Source organism: Argopecten irradians, chromosome 10, assembly GCF_041381155.1.
Source record: "Argopecten irradians isolate NY chromosome 10, Ai_NY, whole genome shotgun sequence".
Lineage (NCBI taxonomy): Eukaryota > Metazoa > Mollusca > Bivalvia > Pectinida > Pectinidae > Argopecten > Argopecten irradians.
In genome coordinates, this window is record NC_091143.1 from 8,285,589 (window position 1) to 8,307,830 (window position 22,242).

Genomic DNA, 22,242 nt, shown 5'->3' on the forward strand with positions numbered 1-22,242 from the left:
CATCTTTACTCTTCTCAGCGTTGTTTTCCTGTTACGCCATGCCGTCCATCCCATAATATTCACACGTCACTACCCCGCGGCGTTACTAATCACCGACCGGGTACCGGGACGAAACCGGAATTTTACTAAATTACCGTTACTTATCGGTAACATACCGGCCCCTAAATGCGAGTACTATAACAATGAGCATTTCAAACAAAATACTATACATACATAATACTACAATTACTTATTTTCATTATACAAGAAATAAAATCCAAAAAGAATGAAAAGATTTGCAGAGCAGAGCACGTCGTACACTCCCGAATGGGAAGCATTATTATGGCTTTTAACCCCATACGTTGCAAATCTCTCAAAAACATGTCCTTTAACTTAACAAGATAAATGTTCAATGTTAGTACCAGAAAGTTCAACCAAATAGCGGTTGTGGTCTATGTTCTGGAAAGCTCCATGTTCCCTTCCAGAATGTCTGCTCTCGATCTCATGGGTATGTCGAACAATGAGTTTAGTGACGTAATGATCTCTTGGAAGAATTACAGGATGCTGCGCGGAGTCTGCAATAGGAGCAGATAACAATCTTCCACCTACATGAAGAAGGCCATCACGTTCCAAGGCTAGCTCTAGTGCATATATACGGCTCTTTTTACTAATCTGTCCTCGACTAGATTTCAAAACAGACAGTTCTTCACCAAACGTTTGTTGCTGCATGTATCGAAATATCACAATCTCGGCGTCCCTGAGATCCTCCACAGAAATACAGCCTGTTACGGTTTTCTTACGAAGATAATCCTTGTACTTCAAAAGTCAAACTACAGCCTTCTTTAGACGGTGCCATGATGAGTAGTGTGTCAAAAAACTATCTATTGGGCCATCTGCTACTGTCGTTTCAACAGCACAAGACTTAGCTTCAGCGCGAACTTCCGTATCATCGGGAGAGATATCTGAGCATGTCGGAAGTTCTGGCCATTCAGACTCATCCTGCCACAGGAAATCCGGCCCCTGTTTTCCACCGTTTCTTTGCAACCATTTCTGAGACGTTCAGCCCTCTAGAAGCGTCGTCAGCGGGGTTCAGACTTCCGTCAACATGTCTCCAACTCTCAGGCGAAGATCCATCATGTATGATCGCGACGCGATTTGCAACAAATGTGTGGAAACGTCTCTTCTTGTTCTTGATGTATTGTAGAACAATCATACTATCTGACCAGAACACGTTTCTGTCAATTCTAAGACCCAGTTCGTCGCCTAAAATACTACTGACGCGTACTGCCAGCACGGCAGCCGAAAGTTCCAGTCGCGGTATAGTCATTTTCCTTATAGGAGCAAGCCGAGACTTTCCAAGAAGAAACGCACAATGAATTTCCTGGTTGCAGTTTACCACACGAAGGTAAGAAACCGCTCCATAAGCTTCCTGGGACGCATCACAGAAATGATGTAGTTCTAATCTTTCTGCATAGCTGAAACTATCTGGCACGAGACAACGATCCATCTCAAACTCCTTGAGCTTCGGCAAACTCATTTAACCACTTTGACCAAGACTTCTTACTTTTGTCCTCCAAGTCGTCATCCCAGTCTTTGTTCATCCTACACTCTGTCTGAAGAATCTTTTTCGCTTGAAGAACGAATGGACAGACGAAACCTAATGGATCATATACAGAACTAGTAACACTTAGGACGCTTCGTCTTGTGTAGTTTGTATCTTTCTCTCCAATATTGATTCCCAGAGTGTCGGATTCGATATTCCATAAAACGCCAAGTGCTCTTTCGATGGGCAATGATCCACAATGCAATTCGATATTGCGCCTTTCGGAGACTCGTTCTCCTAATGGAACAGTTTCCATTACTGCATCGTTGTTTGACACCCACTTGGTCAGTCGAAAACCTCCTAATGAGGTGATATGTATCAGTTCACGAACAAGCTTTATTGCGCGTTCCTCACCATCAACTGACTTCAGACAGTCATCAACGTAAAAGTTGTTCAACACGGTGTGTACAGTCTCGGGATCAAAGGATGCAGCATTTGCCTCAGCGGTATGCCTCAAAGCAAAGTTCGTACAACTTGGACTCCAAACACCTCCGAAAGGATGCACAGTCATTCGATATATTGTAGGTTCTTGGGTCAAGTCCCCGTTCTGCCACCACAGAAACCTCAACACGTCGCGGTCCTGAGGAGGAACTTTCACTTGGTAGAACATTGCTTCAATGTCTGCCATAAGCGCAATGTTACGCTCGCGAAACCTTAGCAGAACGCCAAGCAACTTGTTTGCCAAATCCGGTCCTTGCGATACGTTCTCATTTAGCGAGGTGTTCTTACATTCAGCGGCACAATCGAAGACGACTCTAAGCTTGTCGGGCTTGTTAGGATTAGAAACAGCATGGTGGGGCAGATACCATAATTTCCCTTCTTCCGTATTGCAGGTTGATGGAATACATTCAGCGTAGCCTTTATCAAATAGTTTGTTGACCTCTTCAGTATATCTCTTGTGTAGATCAGTATCTTTAGATAGGCGTTTCTTCAGGTAAAGAAGCCGTTTCAATGCCAATGATTTGTTGTCTGGTAAGTTGGGACATTCGTCAGTAAACGGAATGCTGAGCTCATAATGTCCTTCCTTTAGCTTAATGGTGTCATTCCATACTTTCAAAACTCTCCTATCGTCGACCGACAACTCTGGCACGCTCCCTGCTAAGACCTGGCCTGTATCAATCGACCAAAACCGTTCCACTCTCGCCTCCAGACTAATGTCGGAATCTGACTTGCCATAGACAAAATGACATGCTGATGCCATATGCAGGTCCTCACTAATGTTACCAAGCGGGCCATTAATAGTCCATCCAAGCACTGTCTTTATAGCGTAAGGCTCTCCATCCTTGCCGCGGCGTACTTCAATAGGCATCAATCCTTTGGGAACATCTTGACCGATGAGCAGACTTACATTTTGCCTGTGTGGCACTGAGACGTCATTCAAGTGGTTCCACCTATACACATCCGCCGATGTTGCTACACTGCCTTGTAATTCCGGAAAGTCATTTAAGGCGTAAACTTTTGGTAAACAGAGTATCTCGCGACATTTACGTTTGCCCACAGTGCTCATTACCTCTAGACATACTTCTTCTACCAGCATGTCCTTGCCGTCATTAAGAGTTTTCAAATTGAGAGAAGCAGGTTGACCACTAATTCCAAGCTGGTTCACCAGTTCAACTGAACAGAAAGTCTTGTTGCTGCCAGGATCCAATAATGCATTGGTTCTTACAAAGTCGCTTTGGCCTTTACCTCGAACAAGGACAGTTACAATAGGAAGTGACACTTTCGAGGTTCCATTTTCGAGCCCTCCGCATGCGCTACTGTTAGCTTCTACCTTATTTTCAGAAGTCGGTAACATGTTGACATAATGTTGAGATTGTGTTTCTGACTTTTGTGACCCGTCCTTTTTCACCAGAAATGAGGTATGAAGCAACTTTGAGTGTCTCATCTTACAATTGTCTATATTACACTTGGATGATTGTTTGCAGAACTTGGCAGAGTGGTTGCTATAGTTCAGACAGTTAAAACACAGTTTATGTTCCTTCACAACGTCTAGCCGTTTTGCTGGTGTCATGTCAAGAAACCTTTTGCAGGTGCTCATCTGATGATTACCACTGCATATAAAACAGTTATATTCCTTCGTGCCAGAATCAGTTGACTTGTCGGTTGTTTTCGAAGACTTGTCAGTGCACTGCACACTAAAACTAGTACTTTCCCGTTTCGTGGGTTTCGATTTTGACTTCGTGTCCTTACGCTCTTTCTGTTCAATAACTCCAAACACCGGGTCAAAGAGTTCCTTAGCAACTGTTTCTAGAAAGGAGGTAAACTTGACGATGTGCGGGTATTTCCCTGTAATCTCCACCGTTCGCTGTGCTTCCTTACGCCATCTTCCTTGAATGTATAACGGTAATCGCGAAACAAGTTTCACCATACGACAACGAGAATCTATTTCCTCAAGCATGTCCATAGCCCTTATTGCCTCCACACATGCTTTAACATCATCAGCCAGATCGCGGACTCCCTGAGGATTGTTTGGTCGGATAGGATCTCCTTCAGTTATTTGCTTTATCCAGGCTTCGGCCACCATGAAGTTGTTCCCGAACCGTTCCTTTAGCAGTTTTCTGGCTTGCTTGTAGCCTTCGTTAGGTTTCATCATTAAACATGGCTTGATAACTTGAGCAGCTTTTCCAGTACAATATTCGAACAGTCTGTTCAACTTTACACCATCTCCGACCCTAGACAGCCCAACACTTGCGTCAAAGGAGTTTATGAACACCCAATAGTCCAATGGATTACCATCAAATGTTACAATGCTGGCCTTAGGTAGACTCACGGCATCAAGCAATCGTAATTCGTATTCGCTTTGCTGTTGAATTTGTACACTTTGTCTCAAGTCTTGAGGTCTCATTCCATCCGATGTCCGATCGTAATGACTTCCTTGTTGAACAGTTGAGCTAGTGCTAAAGCCTTGAGGCTGGGCTCCGCCAGATGTCTGATCGCAATAACTTTCCTGGACGTGGCGCGTTTCCGGGTAGAATGTCGGTGCGGAAGGGTTGAGCATATTTGATTCGGCGATATCTGGCTTAACGGCAAAGTATTCGGTACCTAGGCTGTCGCATGATTTCGCGTACTTGGATAATGCGTTTCTCTCTGCGTTGGCAGCTTGAATATCGGCTTGGAGTTTAAGTCTTTTCATTTTCTGCTCAACCTGAAACTGTTGATATTCTAGATCCATTTCTGCGTTGATAAACTCAGCCTTCGCCTCAAGCATGGCTTGTTTTGCTGCGGCCTTTGCTAGGGCACTAGATGCAGATGAAGCCTTCGAACGTTTTGAAGATACTTTAGAAACACTATCCTCAGGTTTTACTAGGTCATTAGTTTCCATATGTTCGCGATGCGCTATTATCTGGAATTTTGCGTGTGCGCCCTGGACCTTTTGTAGCACTTCAGCAAACTGTCTCTCACTCGAATCTACCTTTTCCTTATCATGATCAACCGCCATGTTCACAAATTGAAGGTGTATGTTTTCGAATTTGTTGAATGCATCTTGTAGACTATCCAAATGACCATCTAGAGATACTAAGTCAATATCACTGTTATTTATTGACAAGTCAAATTTATGCAGTTTACGAGTAACTGAACCAGCATATCCGGCACGAGAATTGTACAGATGTAAAAGCTGTTCGCGTATATGATCATCAGAATTTATCTTCGTGCTAGGTACCCTTTGCCTACCCGATTCTGTGTCACGAGGGTTATCTCCCTTAGATTTTGTTTCCATAGCCATAGCACACACTGTTACGAATAGTAATCAGTGCTAGTATTTGTATTAACAGTTCAATTCTATGTGAGTGGGGGAATCCTATATCTCACTGACGAGCGTGCTTACATATGATTCAACATACCAGTTCATTCAAAATAAATGTCATTCATTGTTCATGTTTCACATTATTTTTCATCACTACGTAGGCGTAGGTCATGTAGGTTATTTGTACAGATGTGGTGGACCATTAGTCGCCAGTGATTACACAGCATACACATATATATAACGCACAAGGTATGTAACGCTAAAAGCACACATTTATTGAACAGTTCGCCGTAACAAATTCACATTCCAGGTAGTACATACCGCAGGCTGCCAACAATGCTTGGCCAATACCGACATCAATATTCAAATATAACGAGCCTACCTGTGTTACTTCATTACTAGATGTTATCAACAGTTTGTGCCTTATAGGTACAAATAACCTGTGCACCAACGATTATGTCCCATAGTTAGGAAGCTTATCAAACTCCATCTTTACTCTTCTCAGCGTTGTTTTCCTGTTACGCCATGCCGTCCATCCCATAATATTCACACGTCACTACCCCGCGGCGTTACTAATCACCGACCGGGTACCGGGACGAAACCGGAATTTTACTAAATTACCGTTACTTATCGGTAACACTAAGTCTAGTGTGATCCAATCTGATATAGTTTGTAACTAAGTCTAGTGTGATCCAATCTGATTGGTTTGTAACTAAGTCTAGTATGATCCAATCTGATAAGTTTGTAACTAAGTCTAGTGTGATCCAATCTGATTAGTTTGTAACTAAGTCTAGTGTGATCCAATCTGATTAGTTTGTAACTAAGTCTAGTGTGATCCAATCTGATTAGTTTGTAACTAAGTCTAGTGTGATCCAATCTGATTAGTTTGTAACTAAGTCTAGTGTGATCCAATCTGATATAGTTTGTAACTAAGTCTAGTGTGATCCAATCTGATATAGTTTGTAACTAAGTCTAGTGTGATCCAATCTGATATAGTTTGTAACTAAGTCTAGTGTGATCCAATCTGATTAGTTTGTAACTAGTGTGATCCAATCTGATTAAAATACAGATCCGTATTCTCACTTTGCTTCATAGAGATTCTGACGACACGTTTTGGTGATATGTCAACCACTGTAATTCAGGTGAGTTTTGCTTACAGTTACACTTAATAAAAGCGGCATTTTGTCTCTTTATACAGTGCATGTATGCATATATAAAGCTTTGGTGTGTTCTTTGGGCGAAACGATAATATAAAGGAAAACAAATTCGAGTGCTTTCCAAATTATTCAGTCCCCTACAATTTACAGAAAAGTAGAGGCAGAAATTGTATTGGTCGATTTTGAAGACCACTTGAATATGAGCTGTCAAATCTTCTATGAAATAGAGTGAGTATAATGATATGTATTTTGATCAGATTGATTGTGTCCATTTTTGGCGTTTCTGATGTGTCAGCTACACATATATGTCTTTGCGAAAACTCAAGATAAAATTTGGCGATGGAACTTCATAAACATCATTTTTTTCCAAACTTGTGGATTGGTTTTCAGTGTAGAGGATTAAAGGTCTATAGCACTGTCACTAAAAGAAAAGAAAATAATAACAATAATTTCGTATGGAGTAATTAAATATGAATCAAAGGTATCCAGGTATGAGCTATATATTTCCATTTAACACTTGATTTGCTGTAACAGGGACAGCTCTCCTGTGTTGCCACAGACTCACCCGTCATTAAGCATGCTGATTTTCTAACTGGAGAGACCCGTAAGTCACTTATGTTACGTACATGCTTGGCTACATTAAATACATGTTTAATATGAATGTATTATAATTTAATTATCTAGTTTTCTAATACTGTTGTCTAGCCTTTGATTATTTTTTCCTTTGCTTTATTTTGCCGTTTGTCCATTTTATATAAAAAAAATTTGTATTGTTTCTGTAGATTAGTACACCTTTCACTATACATTAGTTTACCTAGAAATGTAGATTAGTTGCAGTCTGATATACCTCCCTCCCAACCTGCTGTATGATTCCTTTTATACAAATAAATACGACAGTGGTACAACTCGGTGCATATACACAATATAGTTATCATCCAACATGACCTCACTATCGCGTACAGAAAATACCGCACTTAAGTAAAATACTATTGTGTGACCTAAAATCAATGAAATACTGTAAGATTGTCAATTACACAGTAATCTTTTAAAACGTAACGAAGCATAATTGCCAGAAATTTTGATCAATGTTACATATGCTTCATAGGCCTGTGATAGCATTTCTTTCACGTACTTTTAATATTTAACCAATTCCATACTATAAGCTAATACCTCATTCTGGTTTCAAAAGAGGCATTGTTTTAAAATTGCAAATAGGGTTTAATATTGCAATTTTTGTTTTTTTTTATGTTTCTTCTGATTCCGTATATATAGAAATACGTGTTTGCTCAGCCAAACAGGAGGATATGTTAGTGTACAAACAAGGATGATATATATTTTCGCGCCAGATTATGTTAAGATTTGTACCTCATACAAAATCAAAGGCGTCCATGTGTATGTCCACTTCTTCGTGAGATACATTTACAAACCCTTCCAACCTGCCTTGTACAACGATAATAAGCTAATAGTGAACACCGCCGTCATTTCATCTATTGATTTCGACCATATTCATATTTTATTGATAATCTATACTATATAATTTCTTCAGTATATTTTAAAAACATCACACAGGAAACCACAAAGGTGGAGTATTACTAGTAGTCGTCGAGGAATAAGGAATATCCTATATGTATTTCAGATGAGTATCCAGCAGAACCAGTCACACATAAGGGGATGGCAGGACATGGTGGAGCTGACTTTTACTGCATGCATTCCTTTGTCAAGAGTTTGGCCGTATGTTGTATTTATTTTGGTTCGACAGCACTTTCTGATATGCTTTTTCAATATGTCTGAAACATATTTAGAACCTGTATATTCGCTATTGGTAAAGAACTACATGTACACAACCTAATACCTGCAGAATGGAAAAGGATACAACCATATAACAAATAATTCCTTACATCTTTGACAATATCATTTTATCTTACATGTATTCTATTTATTTTTGTTGGACAGAATGAAAACCCAGCAGATATTTTGACTGGTCCCGAGGAGAGTTTGAGAAGCCATTTAATAGTGTTTGCTGCTGAGAAAGCAAGAAAGGAGAATCGGGTTGTCTCCTTACAACCCGAAGGGAATTACAACTGTGTAAATTACGTAACGTCGCGTTGATTATCAAATTTGTGTGATCTATGTTCATTTATTTCTAAGTTCGTTGACTTTAAACCGTTGAACAGTATAGAGTAGTCTCCCCTGAACAACTTATATTTAGATCACACAATTAGACAAAGAAGTTTTTCGAGAGGGACTTTTCTAACCAACCCAACTTAATTTTGATGAACTTTTTGGTTCACCTTTTTATAGATGCTATTTTTATGTTCATAATTGAGTTAATAATGTAATGTCTTGTAATACAAATTTGTCTTAGGTGCTCAGTTATCCAGTTGTTCTTGATATGCTAGTTAATTAATAAATTGACAATTATTCTCAAATTATGGTTTCTGTTATATTTTTTCTGTTTCAAAACCGGAGCTTCAGCCGCAGCCAGTAAAAATAAAACAACAGTCTGTATATTTACTTCTGCATAGCATAGTGAACACAAATCAATTTCTACAACCAGATTGGTCTTCCAACTAACGCATTCTACAACAATATGGGGAATGTACCGTTATTAGTCCCCTGCCGGTGAAACCGGGTGGAACTTAGTGTTTGTTCCCGTCTGTCGGTCTGTTCGTCTGTCTGTCTGTCTGTCCGGATTTCGTTTCCAGACGATAACTTGAGATGAATTCAACGGATTTTGATATATCTTCACAAAATGGTAGCATATGGGAAAATACAGCTTGGGATGAATGTGGGGTCAAAGGTCAACTATAAAGTTCACTGTTAGAAAAAAAGATTGTTTCACAAATTTAAGTATTTGTATGATATGTTGAGGACACATCAACGGAATTTGTTCAAACTCCAATTCATGGTAACATAGGGGAAACATACATTGGGATTGACTTTGGGGTCAAACGATCAAATAAAAGGACTCTGTTACTTAACAAAGGTTGTTTATAAAATTTCAGTTTACAGAAGATGGCTTTAGAAAATACCAACGGATTTTGATCAAACTTCACACAATGGTAGCATGAGAGAAAATACAGCTTGCGAAAAAGTGGGATTTGAAATTTAATGCATCTAAAACTGAAACTGTAATTTTTAGTCGTAAAAAGGAAATGGATCATCCACCAAGTGACTTTCTTAACGAACCATTAGAGAATAAAAGATGTCACAATCACCTTGGTCTAACTTCAGTTAAGATGGAAAGTGGTCAGAACATATACAACATATCTATAATAAAACATACAAAAGAATCAATATCATACGAAATCTTAAAAACTCAGTTGATAGAAAATCGTTAATTATGATGTATACAAAATATATTAGGCCAATTCTAGAATACGCTAGTGAAGTCTGGGATAATTGTACAGAACTTGAAAAATCACTTTTAGAATCAATATACTTAGATGTAGCACGAATAATTACTGACTTACGCAGAGGTACTTCACATTCAAAAATGTATAATGAATTACAGAGGGATGTATAAAATTTTTAATTCGCATTCACCACCATACTTAAAAGATATTAAAAATCCATACATAAATGACAATATAAAAATACTAACTGATACCCTGAAACTATATGAAAATAACCACTTACATAATTCCCTCACTGTAACACTTAAAGCCGCATAATCCGTATCTTTCAGGGTCCGTAAATCAACAAAAGAAAATTCGGGTACATATATTATAAAAAGTTATCAACTTTCCCCTAATTACACACCCAAAAAGTCCCGAGTTCACAAGAAATTAATGATTAAAAATTCGATATCCAGAGTATTTGAATATGCATTTTCAATCGTAGACGATCACGTGACTTTTCAGACCAAACGAAATGGCGTGCCCAGTCAAAAGCGTGTCGTTCATGTTAGCAGGAACTTCTACGGAAGAACTTGTTACTTATCATGAACAAATGAATGTTTTGTTATGTGATGAAGTTAAAGAGTCCTCCAGAACAATATATATACATTATCGTCGTGTAAACAATACTTCCATTCGGTCATTTTGAGTGTTTACAATACGGCGATCGGTTGACTATGCTTTGCCTAATTTCCGGGGGCCACCGGAGGGATTTTTGTGGGGACGGTATTTAACCTTCGTATAAAATATGTGTTGCGATACCACACATCGTACTAGACAAGATAATAAATTGTACAAAAATGTATCAGATATATAAATAATGGTATTGATAAATAATGAAATAGACAAGACACATCGTACTATATAGAGACGAAAATGGTTATCTACATGTACATGTAAATCTCTGGTGATATTTTTTTAAAATAAATAATTCGGACGATATTTGACTTGCCAGTTGGATAACCATATAACTTGTTTTATAAAGGTCCAAATGAAATATAATAATAAATCAAGTAAAGTAAGCACGGAGAGCAAACTTGACATAATATGTATTTTTGTTCAATGTCATATATATATGTATACATGTATACATACATATCTATTAGTTAAAAAATCACCATGTACCGCCATAAACGAGTATAAAATTTAATACGCGTTATTGTATGTATATTTCTGATATTTACGTTGGAAAAGCTCCGTGTTCGTTAAAAACATGATGATAAATTTCTGGTGAAACTATAAACATTTGGTTATATGATTTCAAGGATTACAGAAAATTAAAAAAAAAAAAATAAAAGAAAAAATGCGGTCGAGGTTGCAATACGGCGGTTTAATGTGTGTTAAAAGTTCTGAATGTCTAACATGCAATTATGTATATATTTTCTGTGTAGATAATGAAGACAGCTCCCTTGGTTAAATGTACATGATAGCTTGCCAATGAACCATATAATAGCTACCATATAAATATGATGTCCAGCCGTGAATTTGCCTCTGAATCAAATGAATCAGAAACATGTATAATGAAAGACCTAGGTGTTTCTTATACAATCATATTCATGCACAAATAGCACATTCATATACATGGTATAGTGTGCATGTACACATATTATGCATTGAATTTTAAGTCAATAAAAAAATGACTGGAGTTCAAAATAGCATCCAGTAGTAAATAAGCTGACCATTGCATGTGATTCTCATATCATCAGAGTAATTGCAGTAAAATTCATTTTTTAGTATTTATTTAGTAAAACCTTGTGGAAAATCCAACTTTATTAGTTGTATTTTGTTAGTTTATCTTTATATATTTAAGCAATCCTAATTCCTTTAGTGTGATCTTGCTCCAAACACTAAGTGAATTTGCTAAGAGCTTGTACATGTAGACCTTCATTGACCTGGACTAATTAAAATTATTGTCAGTCTATTCCTTTCTAATTCAATCAAAACTTTGCAACTTAAAATAGTCTATAATGAATAATGCAATTTAACAACATACATCACAGGCTATTGTCTCTACAGATATATGGATATTCTTATATATATGTGCAATTTGTGTATAACACAACAACAAGATTTTTTTTTATTACACATAGGGATATCTGTATATCTATAGAGCCAAAACCTTGAGATTTGACACTGACTTTTGACCCAAATAACCCTTGATCTAGCTCCAATCTTGTTTGCTATTTATTTTCTGTATTTGAACATTTCTAAAATGAACAATACATAATTTAACAACTCAGACAAATGACATATTATTTTAATTGGTTTATTGTTCATAAATTGGAATTACTTCCTTGTCCCATATAAATTATTCAAAAGTTATACATACTAGGTATGTAGACATGCAATAATTGTTATTATTCCTTTTTTCATTTGTGTGAAGAAGAAATAAATAATTTGAAAATATCTTGGTGATAATAGTAAAGAATTATGCTAGGTTTGTTCTGTCCTTCCTTCTTGAAAATAATTTCTTTCTGGTTCATAATGGGTACATTACAAACAGACTTTATTTTTTACTGTCAGTTTTGATCTCAGAGATACATGTAGTTGTTTTTCCCTATTATTTTTGGGCGAGCTGCCATCACATCTTGCACTTCTGTCATCTGGTTGAAGGTCCCATACATTCTATAAAGAAAATATGGAGTAAATGTCAGTTATGTACATAGATTAATACTGTATACATGCATGCATATAATCTTTCAGTGTTATCCTGCATGTAAAAACAAACTAGTTCCAATTGTTTTCTGTCAAACACAAATTTATAACAATTACACATCTTTTGAACACAAGTTTATCAAAATCAAACCTCACTAGATACTAATTATAAGTTAGTCATTTCTTGAATTACAGGGGTCTAGGCATTTTCATGTGAAGAATAATGGTACTAATTAGTACCAGAATTTATGTAGCCTAAATATATTGCCATTGGACATAATATATAATACATATTGTAAAAAGTCAATTACTATTCTTTACTTACACCACTTATGATGTATTGGTGTGAATTTTATATAATTATGACCATTAGATAGGATAACGAGTACGTGACTAAGTGACTGTAAGTCTAAAAAAATACAATCTTACACACACGAGCACTGATGAAGTAAGTTTGAAAGTGGCTTCTTTAAAGATGCTCCACCGCCGACGGAGCATAAATGATATTCATTATTTTAACAATAATTGGTGTATTATCGTGTTTATATATGTCTAATTAACACAAAAAATAATATAAAATAATTTATTTTGCCGTTGGTGCATGCGCAATCAGTACATCATTCCATATAGGATATAGTGCTGTGGAATTTTTTCGGGATGCAATTAATTATTTTTCATATTTTTAACTTGAAGTAAAATTAGAAGCTCAAACTTTTCAATGTTGGTAATGGTGTAAAGTAAGTAACTTTTGTAACTGAAGAAAAATACCAAATCGTCTGCTCCTGTTTTTGATAGTGAAAAAATACCATTTGTCAGCGGTGGAGCATCTTTAATACAGTAATATCCATAGCATACAGTAAAATGATATATATCACTGATATACATAAATACACAAATAGATATCGGAAAAGATATCACACTCCTGACGCTGTAAGCCTGTAACAGTAGCTACATGTATATATATCGTACATATATGTACATGTATAACACTAAAGAATGCGATCATCTTTTAAGGAAACGCGTATAATACGACTCTATTAATGCTTCTGTTGTAATCCAAGATTAAATCTGTTATATGTTCCCCGATTTATCAACACTTTTCCTGATTTCTAATCTCTGTTTTACTATGGTACCAATTCCAAAAAGCGACCAAACACTTATAGAATATAGGCCTAACTGTTACCCCCTTCGGGGCCCCACTCACCTTATAGAGACGAAGGGAAATCGGTTTATGTGGTTTTGGTAGATCATTCGCAAATCATAGTTGTTGTCATAGCTCGAATTCGTTTCCATATAATATTCTCAGCAATTCACAACATTTCTTAGTTTAAATAATCTCCTTATTCACTTCGAATCAGCAGTTGATTCTAAGCCGGCGAGCTTTCACTGCAAAGCTCGCTCCATTGCGGTAAACAACTTTTATTTCCGGACATGTGCAAAGTAGCATTTTTAAGATTTGGAGGCGTTAACTTTTGACTTTCTGTCGGACCGCGCATAAGTCTAAAATAAAATTTTGTATATTTATATCTTTGGACCTCTTAACTTTCTAGACTTGTAATTTGGGGAAAGTTCGTAACTTTTTAGGGCTATTACACAATATCTTGTCATTGTTTGTTTTACGGACCCTGAAAGATACGGATTATGCGGCTTTAATGGTTGTATACAATGCCCAGATAAAGTTAAAGCAAATGTATTCAAATGTGTTTCATTTGTTTAATTAATACTAAACGATTTATCTGATTTATTTATATGTACAAATGCATGTGTGTGTGTGTTTGTGTGTGTGTGTGTGTGTGTGTGTGTGTGTGTGTGTGTGTGTGTGTGTGTGTGTGTGTGTGAGGGTGTGTGGGTGTGTGTCTGTACACCCATGTACACCGTCTTTGATATTGTTTGGGTCTTCCAAATATCCAAATATCCAAAATATGTCAAAATATTCTTATTATTGTTTAGAAACTTCCTGTATGGCGATGGTGGGTAGTGATGATGATAAAAAAGTTCAATCCTTTTATTATCTGAATCTTATATGTTAAATCACGATCATGATCATACTAAACATTACTCTCTTTTTCCAGTTTTATTGCGTGCGAATCTAGTATTTGCCTGTGTTAGGGGCTTTTGCCAATAATTGGCTTTGGACTTTTGTAGTCCCAGACACAAGCAGAATTACTGGATTATGTACCCATTAAAACTGAGAAAACTTCAAAAATGTTTTAGTGGCTTACTAGTCTGTTATATTACATAACTAATTACTATCTTACTACTATAATATTATTCAGTCTATTGATGAATTATCTCCCTTGTACAATTATATTATATATAAAAATATCAATATGAAATTTATTCTCAAACTTATACATCCGTATGAGTATAAAACTTGTCATGTTAATAGTATTTATAATATTCTTTTGTTACATACCGAATTTGTTTGATTAAGATGTTTTTTAATCAACTTATTACATGTTACATATTACCCAGCTTAGTATCCAATATTATTTTAAATTAGATCACGAACATAGACCTGTCAAAAAGACTTATTTATGTAAATAAATGGTTTGAACAGTGTTTTGGTTGTGATAAAGTTGGTATGAACGCAATGGGATACAGACATATTCTACATGTTGCGCTAACGCGTTACATTGTATATGTCTGTATCCCATTGCGTTCAGACCACCTTTAGCATGAAAAACACTGTTCAATCTCTATGTAAACCATGCTACACATTCTTGCTGAAACTCGATATCTGTAATAACTTGGCTTGCATTGTAGGTATGACCAGATTAGACAATCCCCTATTGCACTGGTAGACACGTTTTATACATCCCGACAAACTTTACACCAAAGGTCATTTTCAAGGTTATATAGAAATATATTTACACGTCAAACTTAAATAGCTGTCTTTTTGATAAATTGCAAACAGTCTTTATAAATAGGCTTTCGACTAAATTGAAATCATCTTCGAGTCGTGCAATTCAGGTAAGGACTTATTTTACAATATATAAGTTAAAGATCTTCTCTGGTGAAGTTTTAGTCTCGCTAAAGTCCAATTTCAACAGTGATAAAAAAGGTTTTTTTTATGATTTCCCCTTTTTAACACTTGTGTATAAAAAATCAATGCGACAACCTTTTAAGCTATATCAGATTCATGTTTGATGTAAATCTGTTGAAGATTGACCGTGGTGAAATTATCGGCAAGATATTAAAAACATCAGTCGTCATAACTTTTTGTATGAAGCTCTGAATCTGCCAACAATTGTGGACATGAGATATTTAGAGGGTTAGGGGGTCGTGGTAGTATATGGTGCTATTTGAATGATGAGTTGGTTGTGTGTAATATTTTGTTAAGAACAACACCTTTTGAACATTTTGTTAAACTTGTGTTTATTGTCAAAACTACTAACAAGAGGCCCATGGGAACTAACGGTCATCTGACTCATGCCACAAAACAGTCACAGTATAAATTAGTGCTTAACGATTAATATAAGCAATACAAGGAATACACCTTAGTTTCTGAAATAGGTAAAGGTCATTTGTTGAACAAACGTGGTAGTCCGTCATCCTAGTATGCTGTAGGCCAAATATCAAGTCTCTAGGCCTCTTAGTTATTCACAAGAAGTTGTTTAAATAATTTAACTTATTTGACTCCTGTGAAGTAGAATGGTCGTCAAGGTCATTCATTTGAATAATTTGTTTCTACAAATGTTCCACGACAAATATGGTTATAACCCTTTCAAGGATTATGAAGGAGTCAGATTTTAAAGCCAAATTTCAGCAAAGCTCCCATTTTGTACCCCCGCCGTTCTATCCTCATGGGTCATACCTCGGTCCTTTATAACATATGATTGTCCTCGCCTAATGATGTTTCCTGACAAATATGGTTGTACTCCATTCAAGGGTTAAGGGGGATAAGAATTTTAAAGTAAACTTTCATCAAAATTTTCCCTTTTGAGCCCCGCCCCTTTGTTCCTAAGAGTTAAATCTGGCTCATTAATATAAAATATGATTATTGTATCCCATTGATGTTTGACACCAAATATGGTTGTTATTCACTCAAGGCTTAAGGAGAAGTGTGGTTTTAAAGCCAAATTCCATCAAAGTCCCCCCTTCTAAGCCCCGCTCCTCTGTCGCAAGGGGACGGACCTAAGTCGTTTATATAAAAAATGATTGTCCTCCCCCAGTGATGTTTCACACAAAATATGGATGAAATCAACTCAAAGGTTATGGAGGAGTAGGATTTTAAAGCAAAAATTAAGAAAATTTCCCCTTTTGGGGCCCCACCCATATGCTCCTAGGCGTCGGGCCAGGCTCATTTGTATAAAATATGATTGTCCTTTGCCAATGATGTTTCACACCAAATTCAAATTCAAATTATTTATGACTTTAGGCGTAACAGCCCATCAGTACAAAATACAATACATAGCAGACACCGCACTAGGCAGTGTAGAGAGGACAGGTTACATGTACACATGTATAATAAATACATAAAGAATGGACAGTTTTTCTTTCATGGCAATAAATTTCTCCTTGTTTGGTTAGCCTCGTAAATGTATTTACTCAACATAGACTAATCTTTCAAATTAGTTGAGTTTAGTAATTGTATCATTTTAACCAGATGGCTTTTTCCAATAATATAGTTTAATTCGTTTTGAACGAATATCACGGAAAATTGGACATATGAATAAGAATGGTATTCATCTTCAACATCACCAGAGTTACAGATCCTGCAAAAGCACTCATTTCTTACAATATTTCTATATCTTCCTGATTCAATAATGAGCGAGTGAGTTTATGATCTCAACCTAGTAAGGGCAATTCTATTACCTTTAGAAAAAATATTTATTCAAATAAAACCGTAATGATAATCCATCAGCTTAATGTCTGTATAGGTGACATTTTGGGGAGTTCTCTAATAAAGCATACATACATGCATTGTCAAAAATGTTTCATATATCGTAAATTTATAGAAATATATAAAATTGTTTTGGTTTAACCATACACGACCAAGACCAAATGAAAAAGCTTATTTTTCACAAAAGTTACCCGATTTAAAACACTGTTACGTCTAGGCAACAACATAACACCTGGTAAGCTGTGCAACATATATATATATATATATATATATATGTAAGAAGACAATTACTACTATTCAGAAGTTTAAACCGGTACTTAATCACATTATAATAGTGTGTATACGTATACTAAAGGAAATCTACCTAATTCAAAATATATCATGATATTACATGTGGATTGTTTAATACTTAAAATCTTTTTACAAAATTCCAGTTGTACTTTCTCAATCTCACTACCATTACTTGGTCCCCATTCTTCAGATGAATAACAAAATATGTTGCCAACATAAGTGTCAAAAATCTTAATTAAAGTATGGCAACTTAAATTCATCTTATTGAACTTTGACAGTAAAACAAAAACTGCCTTTTAGCATTGAGCAGCGTAGATGGCGAAACAACCATTTACTATAGCATCAGAATAACATCAGTAAAATGAATGTCAGATTGTATAAACCTGTCTAACCATACATTTCAAATTATCTATTTGAGGTAGAAACAACAATGTCGAAAGGAAATAAGAAAGAGGGATCAGTTTTGACTGCCATCGTTATTGGAGCGGGAATGCGGGGTACAATATATGCCCAATATGCTCAAATGTTTCCTGATCGATTTGCGGTAAGTAGTAGTAAACTGAGGGCATTAAACCTGAATTGAGCCTGATTCCTAGCCTGAATCGAGCCTGATTCCTAGCCTGAATTGAGCCTGATTCCTAGCCTGAATTGAGCCTGATTCCTAGCCTGAATCGAGCCTGATTCCTAGCCTGAATTGAGCCTGATTCCTAGCCTGAATTGAGCCCGATTCCTAGTCTGAATCGAGCCTGATTCCTAGCCTGAATTGAGCCTGATTCCTAGCCTGAATTAAGCCTGATTCCTAGCCTGAATTGAGCCTAATTCCTAGCCTGCATTGAGCCTGATTCCTAGCCTGCATTGAGCCTGACTCCTAGCCTGAATTGAGCCTGATTCCTAGCCTGAATTGAGCCTGATTCCTAGCCTGAATCGAGCCTGATTCCTAGCCTGAATTGAGCCTGTTTCCTAGCCTGAATCGAGCCTGATTCCTAGCCTGAATCGAGCCTGATTCCTAGCCTGAATTGAGCCTGATTCCTAGCCTGAATTGAGCCCGATTCCTAGTCTGAATCGAGCCTGATTCCTAGCCTGAATTGAGCCCGATTCCTAGTCTGAATCGAGCCTGATTCCTAGCCTGAATTGAGCCTGATTCCTAGCCTGAATTGAGCCTGATTCCTAGCCTAAATTGAGCCTGAATCCAGTCTAGGATTCAGGCTAGGAATTAGATTTATAATCAGACAGGAATAGGATCGGCGAAACAAGGACTGACAGGCTAGGAATCAGGTAAGGAAATATGCAACAGTAAGGCTGGAATAACACAGGATGAGATCACATTAAGGTCATATAACATATTTTATAAAAACTGTTTAGTTACCTTAGGTTAACTTCAAAATGTTCAAAAAAAGATGAAAACACTGTAGAAGTTCCTTTTGTCTATTCCATGTTTTTGATTTTGACGAATTGACGGGCAATGTATAGTTTTGCAAAGGTTTCCCGCAATTACAAGAGGAATCATTGAAAATTCCTTATATAATTTAGAACGTTTGAAATATTCAAAACTTTTGCCCCCTCGAAGATTTATGTTGTTATAGCACAATTCATCTGTGGAGAAATTAGTTTCTGACGTGTTTTTAAACCAAAACACTAAATGAGTAGTTGGATGTTGTAGACTACCTTAGGCAGGTCTAGGTATTGTCTAATCTGGTGATACCTACAGAGTACAAAACAATGGCATTCCTCTGGAATGATTAGGTCTTTAGACATTAAGTTATATGTTATATTTCAATGATAATGTGTCACTTCTAACAGTATGATGTGGAGTGTTTCTGACATACTGACAAGTGTTGATTGATTTCTGTCGATTATCATGTGAATTGTTATGTAATATTCATAATCTTACTGGAATTAGCAAGTCATATTAAAAGATACATTCAATTAAATTTTTTATTATACTTTTTACTGAACTTTTTCATGTTTCGCAGTTGGTATTGATGTTTTCCAGCGGCTACTAAGACACAACCATATCTACATTGTATAGTAGGCCTATATTGTATAAGAGGACAGCGTTAGCACAATGGTATAATATTATTGCGGCAGATGTTGTATATCGGAAAATCGCATCTAACATTTTAAATCAATGTTAAATTATTTAATTAAATTATTAATCCAGATAATTGGCGTAGCTGATCCAAGAGAATTTTACCGCAGGAAGTTTCAGAAAGACTATGGTATCCGGGAGGAAAGCTGTTTTTCTGGTAACGTAATTGATATAATGTGTTACCGGTTTCACTAATATCATATGTTGCATTTGGAATACATTATAATTGGATTGGTTCTTAAATATTTACAATAAATGTGTATATGTTTTATGTTTGATAACTGTTTTAGATATTTTCATGTTTTAAGCAAAATATCAGGCAAAAATAAGCATTATTATTCCTTTTAACACCAACATATGACAGAAAAAGTTGATAAAAATATATAACTATATAAAAACAGCTTTTGTAATTATTTTGAAACTTGCCATAAACTACCTATATAGTAAACATTACAGACTGGAGCGAGGCGAGTAAGAGAGACAAGATGTCAGACTGTGTTATAATTACTACACCAGATCGTTTACATAAGGTTGGTATATTATTATCTACACCAGATCGTTTACATAAGGTTGGTATATTATTATCTTTGTTCTATAAGATGTCTGACTGTGTTATCATTACTACACGTCTACATAAGGTTGGTATATTATTATCTTTGTTCTATAAGATGTCTGACTGTGTTACCATCACTACACGTCTACATAAGGTTGGTATATTATTATCTTTGTTCTATAAGATGTCTGACTGTATTATCATTACTACACCAGATCGTTTACATAAGGTTGGTATATTATTATCTTTGTTCTATAAGATGTCTGACTGTGTTATCATTACTACACGTCTACATAAGGTTGGTATATTATTATCTTTGTTCTATAAGATGTCTGACTGTGTTATCATTACTACACGTCTACATAAGGTTGGTATATTATTATCTTTGTTCTATAAGATGTCTGACTGTATTATCATTACTACACGTCTACATAAGGTTGGTATTATTATTATCTTTGTTCTATAAAGATGTCTGACTGTGTTTATCATTACTACACGTCTACATAAGGTTGGTCTTTTTCTATAAGATGTCTGACTTGTTATCATTACTACACGTCTACATAAGGTTGGTATATTATTATCTTTGTTCTATAAGATGTCTGACTGTGTTATCATTACTACACGTCTACATAAGGTTGGTATATTATTATCTTTGTTCTATAAGATGTCTGACTGTGTTATCATTACTACACGTCTACATAAGGTTGGTATATTATTATCTTTGTTCTATAAGATGTCTGACTGTGTTATCATTACTACACGTCTACATAAGGTTGGTATATTATTATCTTTGTTCTATAAGATGTCTGACTGTGTTATCATTACTACACGTCTACATAAGGTTGGTATATTATTATTATCTTTGTTCTATAAGATGTCTGACTGTGTTATCATTACTACACGTCTACATAAGGTTGGTATATTATTATCTTTGTTCTATAAGATGTCTGACTGTGTTATCATTACTACACGTCTACATAAGGTTGGTATATTATTATCTTTGTTCTATAAGATGTCTGACTGTGTTATCATTACTACACGTCTACATAAGGTTGGTATATTATATACTTTGTTCTATAAGATGTCTGACTGTATTATCATTACTACACGTCTACATAAGGTTGGTATATTATTATCTTTGTTCTATAAGATGTCTGACTGTGTTATCATTACTACACGTCTACATAAGGTTGGTATATTATTATCTTTGTTCTATAAGATGTCTGACTGTTATCATTACTACACGTCTACATAAGGTTGGTATATTATTATCTTTGTTCTATAAGATGTCTGACTGTGTTATCATTACTACACGTCTACATAAGGTTGGTATATTATTATCTTTGTTCTATAAGATGTCTGACTGTGTTATCATTACTACACGTCTACATAAGGTTGGTATATTATTATCTTTGTTCTATAAGATGTCTGACTATGTTATCATTACTACACGTCTACATAAGGTTGGTATATTATTATCTTTGTTCTATAAGATGTCTGACTGTGTTATCATTACTACACGTCTACATAAGGTTGGTATATTATTATCTTTGTTCTATAAGATGTCTGACTGTGTTATCATTACTACACGTCTACATAAGGTTGGTATATTATTATCTTTGTTCTATAAGATGTCTGACTGTGTTATCATTACTACACGTCTACATAAGGTTGGTATATTATTATCTTTGTTCTATAAGATGTCTGACTGTGTTATCATTACTACACGTCTACATAAGGTTGGTATATTATTATCTTTGTTCTATAAGATGTCTGACTGTTATCATTACTACACGTCTACATAAGGTTGGTATATTATTATCTTTGTTCTATAAGATGTCTGACTGTGTTATCATTACTACACGTCTACATAAGGTTGGTATATTATTATCTTTGTTCTATAAGATGTCTGACTGTGTTTATCAT

The 22,242-nt window shown here is 35.8% G+C and overlaps 2 protein-coding genes across 7 annotated transcripts in view; both read left to right on the forward strand.

The window, feature by feature from the left end:
- LOC138333031 (putative oxidoreductase YteT) overlaps positions 1 to 11,340 on the forward strand; it is a 50,769-nt gene extending 39,429 nt beyond the window's left edge. Inside the window, exons 11-13 of the mRNA XM_069281132.1 lie at positions 7,019 to 7,088; positions 8,121 to 8,215; positions 8,438 to 11,340. Coding sequence (XP_069137233.1) covers positions 7,019 to 7,088; positions 8,121 to 8,215; positions 8,438 to 8,593 — 321 coding nt within the window. The 3' untranslated portion in view covers positions 8,594 to 11,340. The remainder of the gene's footprint in view (positions 1 to 7,018; positions 7,089 to 8,120; positions 8,216 to 8,437) is intronic.
- A 2,638-nt stretch (positions 11,341 to 13,978) lies between these two features.
- LOC138333033 (uncharacterized oxidoreductase SP_1686-like) overlaps positions 13,979 to 22,242 on the forward strand; it is a 33,096-nt gene continuing 24,832 nt past the window's right edge. For 4 of the 6 annotated variants that reach the window (XR_011209936.1, XM_069281134.1, XM_069281136.1 and 1 more), the window contains exons 1-4: positions 13,979 to 15,510; positions 18,097 to 18,218; positions 19,836 to 19,920; positions 20,220 to 20,293. Coding sequence is in view for 5 of the 6 variants with exons in the window: in XM_069281134.1 (XP_069137235.1) it covers positions 18,105 to 18,218; positions 19,836 to 19,920; positions 20,220 to 20,293 (273 nt within the window). In the remaining variant the exon portion in view is untranslated. Of the gene's footprint in view, positions 15,511 to 18,092; positions 18,219 to 19,835; positions 19,921 to 20,219; positions 20,294 to 22,242 lie in introns of all 6 variants that reach the window. The other 2 variants (XM_069281135.1, XM_069281138.1) reach the window with 2 other exon arrangements.